The sequence below is a fragment of the Xiphophorus couchianus genome, chromosome 14 (assembly GCF_001444195.1).
Source record: "Xiphophorus couchianus chromosome 14, X_couchianus-1.0, whole genome shotgun sequence".
NCBI lineage: Eukaryota > Metazoa > Chordata > Actinopteri > Cyprinodontiformes > Poeciliidae > Xiphophorus > Xiphophorus couchianus.
This window is the reverse complement of record NC_040241.1, coordinates 22,661,334-22,677,457: the sequence shown is the minus strand read 5'-3', so window position 1 is coordinate 22,677,457 and position 16,124 is coordinate 22,661,334. Positions and strand designations below refer to the sequence as shown.

At 38.7% G+C, this 16,124-nt stretch overlaps 2 protein-coding genes across 3 annotated transcripts in view; both read left to right on the top strand.

The window, feature by feature from the left end:
- LOC114156967 (myelin-oligodendrocyte glycoprotein-like) overlaps positions 1–16,124 on the top strand; it is a 1,059,483-nt gene that overhangs the window by 341,205 nt on the left and 702,154 nt on the right. The gene's annotated exons all lie outside the window — the stretch shown is intronic.
- Positions 356–1,114, top strand: LOC114156981 (E3 ubiquitin/ISG15 ligase TRIM25-like; the record flags this gene model as incomplete). Its single annotated transcript, XM_028037658.1, has 1 exon — positions 356–1,114. A coding segment is annotated over exon 1 (717 nt), but the record flags the coding sequence as incomplete, so codon positions are not given.

The window sequence follows — 16,124 nt, the reverse complement described above, 5'->3', positions numbered from 1 at the left end:
TCTTTAGGTTGAAAAGAAATGATCTCAACTATCTGTGTTAAACTGTGTGTAGTCGTCACAGTGAATATTAAATGGTTTATCCTGTTCCAAAAGAAAGCTTTGATAAGTTTCTTTGTTTCATATCAGAAACAAACTGTTTTGTTGAATAAAATATTTTTATTCTAAATTTCCTAGGGGTATGAATATGTTTAGGCTAAACTCTTTCAGGAAATATACTCAAGAGTTAAACACACCTTTTGGAAATGAGTCAGTCTTAAAACACGTCTTCTTCCTGCTTTGAGACAGATATTCCAGATTTTCAACATTTCTTTACTCATCTATAAAGCCTGTGAGTAATTAAGACCTGCTGAGAGTCAACAGTCGTCTGATTTAAACGTCGTTGCTGCTGAGAGGTCAAATGGCTCAGAGAGGAGTTTGTCGGGAGGAAATCTCCTGCTCCATTTGCTTGGATCTACTAAAGAATCCGGTGACTATTCCCTGTGGACACAGCTACTGTAAGAACTGTATTAAAACATACTGGGTTCAAGAACATCAGAGGAGAATCCACAGCTGCCCTCAATGCAGAAAAATGTTCAGATTTAGGCCTATCCTTGTGAAAAACATCATGCTAGCAGGACTAGTGGAGGATCTGAAGAAGACTGGACTTCAAGCTGCTCCAGCTGATCACTGCTATGCTGGACCTGAAGATGTGGCCTGTGATGGTTGCACTGAGAGGAAGATGAAAGCTGTCAAGTCCTGCTCTTCCTGTGAAAATCATCTTCAACCTCACTACGATGCTCCACCATTAAAGAAACACGAGCTGGTGAATCCTGGTTTTAAGAGTCGACAACAAATCCATCAGAGAATCCAGGACCAAGAGAAAGATGTGAAGCTGCTTCAACTGGAGGTGGAGGCCATCAATGTCTCTGCTGATAAAGCAGTGGAGGACAGTGAGAAGATCTTCACTGAGCTGATCCGTCTCCTCCAGAAAAGAAGCTCTGATGTGAAGCAGCAGATCAGATCCCAGCAGGAAACTGAAGTGAGTCGAGTCAAAGATGTTCAGGAGAAGCTGGAGCAGGAGATCACTGAGCTGAAGAGGAAAGACGCTGAGCTGGAGCAGCTCTCACACACAGAGGATCACAACCAGTTTCTCCTCAACTACCCCTCACTGCCAGCACTCAGTGAGTCTACACACTCATCCAGCATCAACATCCGTCCTCTGAGACACTTTGAGGACGTGACAGCAGCTGTGTCAGAGCTCAGAGACAAACTACAAGACGCCCTGAGAGATACATGGACAAACATCTCACCAAGACTCACTGAGGCTGAGAGTTCACTGACAGAACCAGAACCAAAGACCAGAGCTGAATTCCTAAAATATTCACAAGAAATCTCCTTGGATCCAAATACAGCAAACAGATTTCTGTTACTGTCTGAGGGGAACAGAAAAGTAACTAGGGTAGAAGAACAACAGTTTTATCCTGATCATCCAGAAAGATTCACTGGTTGTTGTCAAATCCTGAGTAGAGAGAGTCTGACTGGACGTTGTTACTGGGAGGTGGAGTGGAGAGGAGGAGGAATTGAAGTCGTAGTTTCAAATAAAAACATTGGCAGAGCAAGGAGATCAAATGAATGTGAGTTTGGATTCAATGACAAATCTTGGTCATTAAATTGTACCACAGACAGCTACACTTTTTATCATAACCTTGTTAATACTCCAGTACCAGGTCCAGTTTCCTCCAGAATAGGAGTGTACCTGGATCATATAGCAGGTATTCTGTCTTTCTACAGCGTCTCTGAAACAATGACTCTGATCCACAGAGTCCAGACCAGATTCACTCAGCCTCTACATGCTGGGTTTGGTCTTTTCTCCTTATTTTCATATTATGGTGAAGCGACTGCTGAGTTTGTTAACTTGAAATAGCTTATTTAGTCTCCATCTTTGTTGTCGTTTCTTCGTAGCACAGAGATCTTTATGGCTCTGCTTGGTCGTCCTATATGTTTATATTGGAGTTTGAGTGACTCTAGTTATTTATTTATTTTTTTACCCTTCCAGGGGGTCTTTTGTGGGCTCTAGTGCCCCTTATATGATAGTAGGCTGACAGGAAACGGGGAAGGAGAGGGGGGAAGACATGCGGCAAATGTCGTCGGGTCCGGGAGTCGAACCCGCGATGTCCGCGTCAAGGATTCAAGGCCTCCAAATACGGGTCGCGCTAACCGCTACGCCACCACGGCACGCCCACTAGTTAGTTATTTTTGATGGTGCAAACTGCCGTGTTGTTTAGTTAATATAAAGTCACCTTCAGCTGCATTACTCTATTTTTAGAACAAGGAAATTGTTCTTTATTTAATAATCCCTGGTCCATTGTATGGTTTAATGGTGATTTTTGCTACTTTGTTCTGTTATTTGTTGTTTTGTTGATGTTAGAGTTTGTTTGGGTGCTGCCCCTTCCTGTTTCTGTTCAACTATAGATGCTATCACTGCTCAGAAGGATTTTATTCATCTGATGTTTATTTACATTTATCACTTTGTCAGACCAGATATTGTTCAGAACCGTGTGCAGATGAGGTTCTATCACATGTAATTTCTGTGATTTATTTTTATAAGTGGTTTTGTGAAAACAGAATATTTATGTTTGCTTTGTTAGGTTAAAAATCAATTACTGGTTTATATAACACACAAATACTATGAACGAATAAATAGTTTCAGTGTTTTTAATTCCTTCTTTTACTGTTTTATTATTTATTGAAGTGTGGTTTGTTGAACATCAGATCTCGCTGTTCAAATACTTTTAGTTAATGGCTTGATATGTAATTTGTTTTGTAATTTGTTTTGTCTCAGATAAACTGGCTGCAGGAAGAAGATTATGTTCATATAAATGAATCAACTCCTTGTAATTCTAGTTCTTAGCTTTTACATTCCTTGAATTACTGAGGAGGAAGAGGAGCAGCAACCGCTCCTCATTCAGTCCCAAACCCAACAATGGCTACAAGCTAGTTTTCCTCTTCCACATTACAAAGCACTGAAACCTCTGTTGGTTGTTTTTTAAATAATCCATCTCAGTTTTTATTTTGTATCTGAGCTTTTTATCTTATTTATTGTTAAATAAATTCATGTTGACACTAAACTGATTCCTTAAATGAACCTTTTAATGGTAGCTTTGATTCATTTTGCTTTTCTCAAAGAATCCACACTCCTGTGGTCATACTTTGGACTTTCTTTTGATTTATTGAGTGTGAAGAATTAGACGTACTGCCCCATAACTGCATCCTGTTTGACCTTTTAAAAACTATCTTTGAGTTTATTTCAACTAAGCACTGAAAACCAGAGATAAAATATAATTATAATATATTTTTATATACATAAAAATGCAAATTGAAAACCATTTTGGCACTACCACAAAAGCTAATTATCTCCACTAAAGACAATTAGTGCCAAGGAGAATTACGCCTCCTACTCCCTGAACCAGTCTATCACAAGTTAAATATTAAATATGCCTGTTTTATGAGGGAAGAAAAGACACTGATGGAAAAACCCTTTCATTCATTATATTTAGTAGCCAGCTGACCTTCCTTTGGGTTCATAATGTTGCAGCAACTTCAGATTATGGCAACGTAAACTGTACTTTAAGTTCCTGGACTCGAGGAGCGTCCAGGAGCCTCTAGACAGCATCCTACTGGCCGCCTTTGAGTTTGACATTTATCTGGTCATCAAGGACTGCAGCATTGTTCTCAACCAAAAAAAAATAAAAAAAATAAATTATTGTTGTTGACTTCCAGATGTCCCCGGGCCCTCTGTCCTCCCGTCCTCCTGTCCTGATGAAAGTCTACAACACTCAACCTGATTGGGTGTTAATCCTATAAGCTGCAACTTCTTCTCAACGTAACGTGTATTTTATAATGTTGACTTGATCCCTAGTTAGTGCGTGTGTGCGTGTGTGTGTGTGTGCGTGTGTGTGTGTGTGTGTGTGTGTGTGTGTGTGTGTGTGTGTGTGTGTATCTGTCTACATTTCTTCTATTCACCACTAGATGGAGCCTCTGTACCACACCTGATCCAGACTGGCAAGCATGAACTTCTGCAAAGGAGTTTCATAATTCTAGTTTTTCCAAACCAGTACGTAAATATAAATTAGTAAATAATATTACATGCACAGTCTTCAGTTTGCATTAATAACATTTATGGGTTGTATTATTGACCTCTGACATTAGAGAGGATAGTTTTTGTTTCCTTGCTGAGAAAGAAACAAACGTTTCAACACGTCTCAGATGCCGTTTAGTCTCTCTCCACTGTGTGTGTGCGTGGGTGTGTGTGGGTGTGTGTGCGTGTGTGTGAGGGGTGGACGGGGGGGGTCCCATCCAGGTGCCACAATGTCTCCTGTGTTGTTGTCTTTATAAACAAACTGAACGCCACAACTGCTCCCATCGGCTTGTTCCTGTGGGACAACAGAGAGCAGGAGTCTTGGTAATGATTAACATGGAGCTTATGGTGAATCTGAGTTTTATTTTGCATTTCTTTAGTATTTATAGAAACACTTGGAAGACAAAAGTTTAACCATGCATTTATTTATAGTAAGCACATGTCTAAACGTTGAGCTAGTGCTAGTCTTTCCACAACTAGCCAAATATATAATTTAAGTGGAAAAAGTGACATACTTGAGATTTGTGTAACCTTATATCACAACATATTAATGCTTCAGATGTCTCTGTTAGGGTAGACAGTCAGCAAACACCAACAGCCAGAAGTAATATAACATTTAATTATGCTAACCATTAGATCAGACCTAACAGCTGTTAATACGCTTCAGTGGTAAAGTTACTGTAAACTCAATAAATTGTATTTATACTGTCTGGCATGTAAAGCTGTTGAAAGTGGACATTTAAATGTCTTGCAGCTGCAGTCAGGACTTGACTTTGTCTGGTGAAGTGAATGTAAGCTGTCATTATGAAGGCATAATAAGTGCTTTAAGCTCAGCAGCCTGTATTTATCTTATTTTGAAGTGAGAAAGGAAGTTGTTCTCGAGTTGTCCTGTTGCTTCAGCAGGGTTAAATACTTTAAGATGTTTATGTGATGTGTTTATATATTCAGAAGAAAAAAGAAATGGCAACAAAGTGAAAAATAAGTTATAATATCTGGTAAGTACTGTAAAAATAGAGACCAGCTAAATGTTGGCTGCTAGGAATGCTAAAGTTTATATCAATCTCCGGTAAACTTAATGGATGTTTCACAGTTTTTAAGGAATTTTGATTGAATTTAAATGCATATCTGGAATTTAAATGAGTTTATTTTATTAGTTTTACAATTTTATTTTATTAGTTTATGTGAAAACAAAGAAATGGAGAATCTTTTTTTCTGGTGGTCCGCGAGCGCCCCTAGTGGTCCGCGAGGTACTGCATGTAAACCGCCGTTTATTTGCGGTGACGTCATCTCAAAGCGCGACGCTACAGCTAGCTTACCGAAGGATTGTGATTAAAAATGATAATAAATAAGTGGCTTGAAAACTCAAAAGAAAAGCTGGAGATACCGGTGGGAAGGAAACAACTGCAGGAATATAAATATGATCGGAGAGTATTGATGAGTCGATTCGATTCTTTTGAACGAGTCCCAGTTGGTGAGAACTGTTCTTTGTCTTTTACGAGTTCGCTTGCTTATAATTCTGTTGACATCACATGTCAACAGCTATTGTTATTTTTATTTATTTAAAAATTATTAAATTTAATTATTTAAATACAATTGATAGAATTGGGTTTATAATTTTTATATTTAATGGTGCAGAAAATGATTTTAGTTTCTGCCAAAGTAACTCATGTCTATTTTTCTTTTATTGTGCTTCTAAATTACAAATAGCCCTAAAATGTTATGAATTCGCTGCTTATTTTTGTTATTTCCATGTGTTTGACATAATTGGAAAACTTAAAATCCACACTTTATGAATCTGTAAATAACTCAAAATGCACCAAATTGACTTGTTCATGGTTTTGTTGTCATATTTATAAAACAGCTCCACTTCTCATTAGTTAAGACACTAATATTTCCACTTTAGGTTGTATATACTAACATGTTATGTTACTGTGGGGCATTTTCAGTTTAGGTGGCCCATGAATGTTTGTTAAATGGGTTAAATTAAATAATAATCCTGGTGATGTGGGCGAAGATATAGAGATTTTTTAACTTGTTATAAATGAAATAATCTGCCAGTGGATCTAGTATTTTTAAATAAATATTCCAAGACTTTTTGACCTGAAGGAAACGCCTATATTTTGCTGAAAATGTTAGTTTTGTCTTATTTCAATTGTACTAAGATATTTGAACTGGAAACTACTCAAAAATACTTGGTGAGATTTTGTTTATACAATTATTGTTCATTTTATCTTTTATGTTCTTAATTGTAATTTATATATTGTGTCTGTACGCTATGAAGCTGAAATCCTGCCAATAATCTGATTCTGATTTTGATTTTGAATGGGATTATGGTGAAATCCTCAGATTGTAACAGTTATAGAGCAGACAGTAGGTGTGTGTGCAGGAATGTGCAGCAGTCGACATTCCCCAGACTCAAGTCTCAACTGTTGCATCATGGGAAATGAAGTCTGCTCCCATGGGAACTGTACTGATATCTTGTATTTGTGTCAGTCTACAGAAATCTAAAGAAAACGAATCCGTATTTCTCAGGATATAATGATGTCAGTTTTTTTTACTTTCTGACTTAATCAGGTGTAACTACGGATGAATGTTAAAAAGGATCTTTGCTCATCCGAATGTGCTTCTTATGCGCGAGACAGAAAGGAAAAAGTGGGGCACTAATCTGGTGAGAAAGGTTGGCAATCTAAGAGCTTTTTTCCTGGATTACTACACATATAAGAGATTAAACTCCCCCATACGCAGCGCCACACATACATTCCTCCAGACGAATTACATTAATGCTGTCTAATACTCCAGAGTTTATCTTTGTGTCGAATCGGTTTTAATGTGTGCGACCTCAGCCTCTGGTTGTTAAACGTGGCGATCATGCTACGGTCAGATGACCGGCGTGAATAAAAAGCGCGTTAGAGCCTCAGTGGCATGTCTGGTATGCGAACACATCCCCTCTTACAGTTTGAGTCTGAAGGATGAACCTGATGATCAGGCGAGGCGTTCAAGTTTCAGCCGCTGGGAGAAATATTTACATTTCTACTCACTTTACAGATAGAATGGGGTTTTTTTGATACTGGAGAAATTTATAAGCCGTAGTTTCGCTTGTTTTTCTACCTGAAACTAGAAAGATTGAGACTCAGAACTTCACATTTAGTTTGAGTTAAATTTTGTTCAATTTATTCAACACAAGTTATCGAAATAAAGTCAATTTAATTCAATCTGCTCACCTCTTGTCCTGTTTCTGTTTGTGTGAGATTTTATTACCGTTCAAGCTGCAAAAAACTTAATATCTTGTATTTTTCCCATTTAACTTTTAGTCTCGTTTCTCAATGAACGTGAAATAAGATGAAACTAACTCTTGGTTCGTTTCTGTAATCCTGCAGCAGCCCTGCTGAGCAGGCTGGAAAAACCCCAGAAGGCCCATGTGAGCGCTGCAGATATTCTTGTCCTCATTTATGATTCTTTGTGAAAATAAAAACAAAAAAAACACAGAGCAGAGAGCTTGAAGCAAGAAAGGTGCAGAAAATCTGTCCTGTTTGATATTTACACACCAATGAATTAATGTTTGTTGTACTTTAAAGTCCAGCTGCACAGACTTGTGGGAAATGTGGAAATATTACAGCAAAAATATAAAATATTATCAGTTATTTTGGTGTAGTTTCTGGTTCAAATATCTTAGTACACATGAATTAGACAAAACTAATTTATGATGGATGACGAGGCTGAAACAGGTGACAAAAATAATGAGTCTTCAAAACTTAAACTAAAGAGATAATCAACTTTGTTTCCCCGATAAACTGGTTAATAGGTTAGATAGGGTCCTATTTTTATGTTTCTGTGCGAATTTTGACATTTGTATGTCAATTTCTTTAGTTCCACATCATTTTGAATTGCCTCACTGCTGCCCCCTTTGGCCAAACGGTGCCTAGCGGTTGATTTCTCCTGTTTGTTGAAAACTGTACTGATTTTTGTCATAATTACAATTTTCACCAATTGTTTATTCCAGATTTACCACATCCACTGCAAAAACACAAAATCTTACAACTCGTATTTTCTTGTTCAAATTCAATTAAATTCAATACAATTCAAACTTCATTAAATATTAAATATTGGTCCATATTGCAAATATTTTACTACACTTGAAATAAAACACAACTAACTTACAAGCAACTTTTCAGCAAGATATAGGATCTTGTTTTTTAAGTTCATAAAAGCTGGCACGTGAAAATGGCTGCAAACAGATGCACAATTTAACAGCTGTACACCTGTGAAAAGTAGAAGTGGAGCCTCCTGCACAACCAACAAGGATACAGCAAGTGGTTTCTTGGTGGTGAGTCAACAACAAAACACCGGTCTTTTCCACACTCCAAAACACAAAATCTTTCCAAGTATTTTGGGTTTAGTTTTTACTGAAGACATTTTAGTTTACTTTAAATAAGACAAACTAATTTACCAGTAACTTTTCAGTCAGATGAGAGGCTGTTTTAGGTCAATAATTAATTAATAAAAGCTCTAGTTTCACTGGCAGATTATCTCACTTATAACATGGGGGAAATGAAATATTCTGCCAGGGGACTAGTAGTTTTCATCAATATTAAGGAATTATTTAATTAGAAAAATCTATTATATCTTGCTGAAAATTACTTCTAAGTTAGGTTTGTCTTATTTTAAGTGCAGTGAGATATTTGCAGTAGAAACTAGACCTTGGTACGATTTTGTGTTTTTGCAGTGAATGTCTTTAACTGGCCAGGTTAGAGTTCAGCAAACTGTTAAAAATGATCTCATTGCGTCTGAAACAACAATAGCTGCACCCATTTGGCCTAATTTTTCTTGATCTCCTGATCTTTCTCTTTCTTTCTTCTTTTTGTCTCCTTCACTTGTGATTTGTGTGTGAAAATACCTGACAGCTCTCCTCTACAAACCCTCTTCCTGTTGTCTTTTGTCTCACACATTATTTGTGATTAAGTCTCTTTCTTTGGCTCATACACACCTCAACACGCCCTCATGCCCGCTCTCTCTCTCTCTGTGTGTGTGTGGGGGTGTGTGTGTGTGTGAGGTCACATTCCAGCGCCGGGCAGCTTTCCAGCCATTCAGGTTCAGTGCAACCTATCCAGCAGAGTCAGCACACGGACACAAACTCGGCCGTGCTCTTTGAGCTGCAGCAGCATTCCTGAAGTCTTCAGCAGGACGAAGGTTCAAACTTTGTAACCTTCCAGTTGCTGTTCGGCCTCCTGATGTGGATGGAGCTGCTGAGGGGCCAGAGTCAGCAGGCGGAGGGAACCAAGGGCATCATCAGAGTTAAAGCGCTTAGAAAGCATCAGAGACCCGGGGTCTGCAACCTGTGGCTCGTACGAAACCAAACAGGAAGTTTGATTTGATTATGGTCATTTTAGGGGTTTTCCCAGAAGTCCTTGAGTGAAATCTGCTCTTACAGGTGCGTTCACACCAGCCCTGTTTAATCCGCTTTAATCAAACTCTAGAAAGTTTGGTTTGAAGAAAAGTGAACTCTGATCCACCTACAAACTTCGGTTGAAGTGAACTCTGATGCGGTTTGAATGCATATGTGAATGCCAAACACATCGGTGAAAGCTCCCAAAGCAGAAAGTGGACGACAGCGCAGGGGATTCTGGGTAAATACAACCAAAACAAACTCGCTAGTTTAGCGCTAGCGTGAGAAATGGCTTGGCTCACCCGATTTTGCGAAATAGGTTTTTGTGTTTTATTATAATGTTGGATTCTGCTCTGAAAATCTGAAAATAGGAGTAAATTTTAATGATTTTTTCTATCTTTCATAATGAAACATTTTATGTAGAACGTATTTAGAAAGTGAGTTTTATTTTAAAGTGACTTCATGGCTTCTCACGCTTTCAGCTCAACTCAAATTTAAATAATTTTAACCACATCCCTCATGCAGCCTCTAGTGGCCACTGTTTGTACTGCACTCATGGCAGGTTCTTCATTATCTCCGCAAGTTCAACCAAACCATGTATGAAAGCGTCTTAACATCCTGAAATATCAGTTTCTCCTCTCTTTCTCCTTAACTCGCTCCGTCTTTCAGCTTTGATCGGTGAGTCTGTTAAATCTCAGCGTCTCCTCTGAGAGCGCTTAGAGACCCACACATGACTGCTTGTTAAAATATACATGAGCACTAAGTCTCCTACATCCCTGCAACACCACCAGCATTCATTATTGATGAACACACTCTCACACACACACACACGGCGCGGTTTGCAGCAGTATTGTTTATTGTCTTTGTTAAGCACATGTTTGCTGCATTGCACCTTTGCAATCTGTCCCACTGGAAACACGAGAGGCAGCTTGTTAGCCCACCAACAACAGTTTCTGTGTGCTGACCGTCGCAGTGCTGCTTTCCTGCTGGATTTTAATGAAGACGCTCTCGGCTGTGGCTGCTCCAGGCGCTGCCATCGCACCTGGAAATGGTGGCAAACAGTTGTTTCACGCTAACGGATTAGATCTGAGGTCCTCACTGAAGCCTCCAGGCTTCTTTAACTCATGAATATGATGTAAAACAAGCATTAATTACCTCTATTTCTGTGAATGTCTTGGCTTTCATTTGCTGAAAGGCAGAGCGGTTTGTTTTTTCTCGGTGGTGTTATGACTTTACCCCCATCTCTGCTCTCATGTTAACCAACATGTTTTCAGAAAATTTCAGCTTTCTGAGAAGAAAATTGCTGTTTAGTCTGAACTTTACCTACATTATTATGAAAATGACGTTCGGTTTCAAAACAAAGAGTCACAAGAGGAACAGTTCCTTTGCAAGAGATTGTTGTAAAAATATCATCGCAGTTTAAAGGTAACCCATCATTGAACAGGTTAAAACAGATCTATGTACATTATATCTACACAGTTGGTCTTAGATGATCAGATTTTAGTCTGGTGAGTTCTGCCTTTCAGATTGAGCTGTTTTAGGGCCTTTGTCACTTTAAATCCAAATAAGTTGCCAACTCAACGTTTACTCTTTAAACACGTAAACATGGAGGCGCAATTATACAATCTTAAATCTTTGACAAGCAAAAGAGGAGCCTCCTGCACAACCAACAAGAATTCAGCAAGTGGTTTCTGGATGGAAAATCAATATCAAAACATTTGTCTTTTCCAGCAGCCATTGTACAGCAGTGAAACCAGCTGAGCAAACCTGCTGGAGCTCAGCTTTGGTTGCTAGGTAACGGCTCAACAATTAGGAGGTTTTTGAAACGACTCGTTTTCCATGAATGCTTCAGGTTCACTTTGATCCTGTTACACCTTAATTTTCTCACTGTGGCAGAATAAAGGGTTGCATATTTTTTTCTATTTCCTAATTAAAAATGAGTCCAAAATGTAAGAAAACAAAGTAACTCCATGACTGAAGCTTAGCAACAACATTTCAAACATTTTGAGATCTGAACTTTGACTATAAACTTGATTCTTTGCTTTTCTTACCCGCTCTGTTGTAGTTTCGCCGCCATGTTTGACTCTAGAACAGTTTGCTGAGCAGTTGATGGAAAACCACGTTTTCCTTTTGGATTTGTTATGTTTGTGCTCATGTTTTAGTAACGGTGAACACAGATCAGAACATCCCGCTGTTTTTCCAACTGCAGCCAGAACGGGCTCAGCTCTGAGGTGACATCACTCCCAGGACCCGACATGCAACACAAACAGACCATAATTGCCCTGTCAAGGACTCAGCTGGTTACCACGAAGCCGACATGAAGCTTTTGGTGCTTCAACATTTCCCTGAACTCTGCAGGGTTCACTTCCAGACCTCCGGACCTTTACTGCACACCCTGCCTCTGTTTCTGCCCGTTTCTTGTCTGATTACTGTAAATAAAATTCTGATTACTGTTCTGTTAAAAGCCTTTGATTCTCCCCAAACTGACAGGTTGCTTCTAAGATCATTAAGACGCAGCTGCTCCAGAGCAGAAAATCTGTTAAAAACATTAAAGTGTGGAAACATAGCTCTGCCCCTGACAATTTTTTACAATTTCCACTAAAGTGGGCGGAGCCAGCACAGACTGAGGGGCGTGGCCAAATGTAGGGATTCAACCATTCACCCCAGAGAGTGAAGCAGAGTTCACCTTTTTAACGTTTTCATCCGTTCATTTGGGTTTGTGCTGCTTATTCTGGCAAACATGGTCACTTATTACATGAGAAACCTTCTTGTTAAAAATAAAATGATCTGCCAGTGGAACTAGAACTTTTTCATCAATATGAATTCATTATTGACTTAAAACAAGTTCTTCTGTAAAATTTACTTGTTAGTTTTCTTATTTCAACTAATCTAAGATATTTGCACTAGAAACTACACACAAAAAATACTTGATAATATTTTGTGTTTTTGCGAGTGTTTTGTTAACTTGTTGGTTGTGCAGGAGGCTCCACTTTTGCTTTTCACAGACGTGCAGTTGTATAATTACCCATCTTTTTGCCGCCAGTTTCATGTGTGAGTGTAAATGTTGAGTTTGGGGAAGTGGCCAGCAGCTGTTTATTTGGATTTAAATTAACAGGAGGCCCCAAACATCCAGTTCTGAAACAAAGTCTCATTATCTAAGAATGATTTGGTGCAAAAAATGTAATGACAATGTTTCTTATGTACTATTAAACCTGTCCTAACCTGTTCAGGGAAGCACACAGGTCACATTTAAAGCCAGTTTCTCCAGTAATCTGCTGCTGAATCCCACCACAAACAGTGAGAACCTGTCTGGGGCCGGCGACCCCTGATGGTCCGCCTGTCGACTTCATTAAAGACGCTCGGATGACGGACTGAGAGTCTCTCCTCTGCTCCTACTGTAGGCCACACAGAACATCTCCAGAGTGAAATGAAACATCATCTCCTGAAAATCAATCCTTCACACATTCCTCTGATCCTGTCAGCCTCGGCCGCTCTTTATTGATTCTTCTCACACTCGCAGGATAATCCAGCCGACACACACTCATTTATATATATATATATATATATATATATATATATATATCTACACGTCTTTGAAGTGTAAATGTGAGAGTTTCTGACTTTGAAGTGTTTTCCCTTCCCTTTCCCAGTTTCCAACACTCGTCCTGAATAAAATAAATCTACTGACACACGTCCTGTTTTTGTAGTTTTCTTTATTTTCCTCTCTAATGACTTTTTTTGGTCCCGTTTTCACACATGAGCTGCAAAGGAATTTGATTCAGACCTTCTGTGCAGTTTTTCTCACACATGTCCATTCACAGCTGGAGATTCTTTACTCAAGACGTAACGTCCCTGAGTGGGTCCAAGCTGCAGAAAACACGGCAGTGGGGGGGATGATGGATGCTTTTTTTCTGTTTATGAATGGATTCGCAGCATCAAAGAACGAGGAAAAGATGAAGCATGAAGGATCGGCTGCTGGTTTCACACTTTGTGTTGGTTTTACTGACATTCCCACCTGGATGATGTTTGGAAATTTCAGGGCTTCAGTTCGCAAATCAAAGCAACTTTACATGCAAATTGGAAAGTGAGGTAGGAAAGTTCACCTTCAGAGTTGGGAATGATGAGGTTAATCTCATATTTACACTCATGCATGGCAGGACTGGAGCAGGTTTGGATGTAATTTGCAGTTCCTGCAGTGATGAGGGTGGAAATGAGTCTGTGTGAGAGAAATTCACTAATCTGGAATAAAGGAGCAAAACTTTCAACTTTTGGTGAAAGTTTTGTCTTATTTCCAGTGTACTAAGATATTTAGCACAAAAATACTTGGTAAGATTTTCTGTTTTTGCAGTGAACACAATAAATATACATCAGCAAAATGCTAACAATAAGATCCCAGGTTTGCGCTAAATATGCATCAACAGGCATTAACGGTATAAATACACATTGGAAAACGTGCAGCATGTGATGCAGACAAATGGGATCAACTGGAATGAACTTTAGATTGAACTGAAGTTATTTTTTTCCCAAAGTTCCTGAAGACGACTTTTGTTGTAAATTGGTTTAACTTAAATAAAACCAAACTGAATTTTTTAAAATATGTTATTTTGTACATTTGCTGAAAAGTTTAAGCACAGAATGATTTGGGTATTTGAAATGACTTGATATGTTTTAATGATGTTATAAAACACATTTTACATGCGGTTAGCATGGATTCAACGAGCCTTTACAGCCTTTACTGCTCGTTATCCTTCACCACCATTTTAACTGAAGTCCCCACATCTAACAACAACAACACAGTAGTGGAATATTCCTCCGTAACGTCAACACTCCACCGCCGGTCCTTCACTGTGGGAACGGGCCTGGTTAACGCAGAGCTTCAGGTTTTACAAGGCCATCAGGGGGAAAAGTCGCTGGAGGGACGAATACCAGAGCGGGGGCTGGGTGGGAACCTTCAAAGCTTTGAACGAGCTGCAGGGAAACAGATGAAGAGGAGCTGCAGACTTATTGTCATCTGTGGCTGCTTTGTGTTTTAATTCAGCTCAGCGTTTTTTCAGACGGACTCCATGATAAAGATCTGATCGGCTGCAGGACTTTAGCTTCAGGAAACAGCCGCTCCGCTCCGACCGCCTGTCTGCAGCTGATGTGTCCTCTGAAGTTAAAGGAAACACCGTCAGACAGTTTTTAGCCTAACAGGTTATAAATGTGTTATAAATAAATAAAAGCAACTTAGTTTTTTACTACAATAACATTAACTCACACTGAAGGTTGTAGAGAAATTTATTCTTTAGTTTCCCTTCATTCATGAAGTGGGAAGAAAAAGATTAAAATGGTTTAATTAATTCTTTTAGCCACTTTTATCCTAAATTTCTTTGCAGTTATACTGGATGTTGTAAAATGTTTTGGTTTTGATTTTGCTACCATTCTCTACAATAATTAAAAATAGTTCTCTTAAATATAGCAGAGTTTTGCATGTTTAGGTATTTAGCATGCTAACTGGCATTCTTTATAAGAAATCTTATTTACGCCAACGAGGCTGAAAACTTCACATAGTTTTCAGGGATGTTATTTAATATGTTGCTTTTTTCTATGGTTTCTATGTTTCATTTCTCTATTTCTGCAGGTTTAGAAGTAAACTTTAAAGATGTTAAACTGTATTCTCTACAGTCTGTCTGTCTGTCTGTCTTGCTGTTCAGTTAGCCAGATGTTGTCGTTTTTACAACTGTGAGCAAATAATCATGATCTAAAAAACTGACATTATACCTGAGCTTTGATCAGAACGGACAAGGATCTTATCCCCTACTCCAACGTCTCTCTGCTCGACTTCCTAAACTTTTCAGAGACTTAAAGAGGACCGGCAAAAGCAAATGAGGTGGAATAGCAGTGCGATGGTTTTATCTTTTCACTTCATTTTGAATCTTTTTGACAGAGAAACCATGAATACATTTATATAACTGTTAAAAAGTTCAGACAGTGAGCGGTGCAGAGCGTGAGACGTCCAAGCAGAAGTGAAAATTTGGCCCATTGTGACTGTAATCCTTTTCTCTTGGAGGATCATAAACCAGCCGGTAGTTTCCTCCTGTTTGGGAGCATCCGCCGTAAAACTACACGCAGAAACTTGTTGAGTCTGATGAGGAAAACTCAAAGCTGTTGATCTGCTCTGGAGATGACCGGCGTCGCAGCCAGGAGGATTCAGCGTCTTTTGTTTCGTTTTCCTGTTTGGATTCGGTCGGCAGACGCTAAAAACACAAAGACTCTGGAAATCTTGCTTCTTATTTAAACATCCACACTGTCAGAGCTGGAGAGTAACTAGTTACATTTACTCAGTTACTTTTATCTCAGTAACGGAGTTGAAAAAGTTACTTTTAGGAGTTTTTACTACGCTGTACTTTTACTTTTACTTGAGTAATTTTATTATGAAGTATCTCAATCAGAGATCAATCATCATCACAGCTTCTGATCACAAGATTATTGATGATTATGACCTGATTAGGTCAAATCTGTGGAATAATTTCATCCATTTTATGATTGATTGTCGTTTTTAACTGTAATTACAAAAACATTTAAAACGCAAATTTATGCTTCAGTTTGTTGTGAAGCTGTAAGAAAGCAACGTGACCTTTAGTC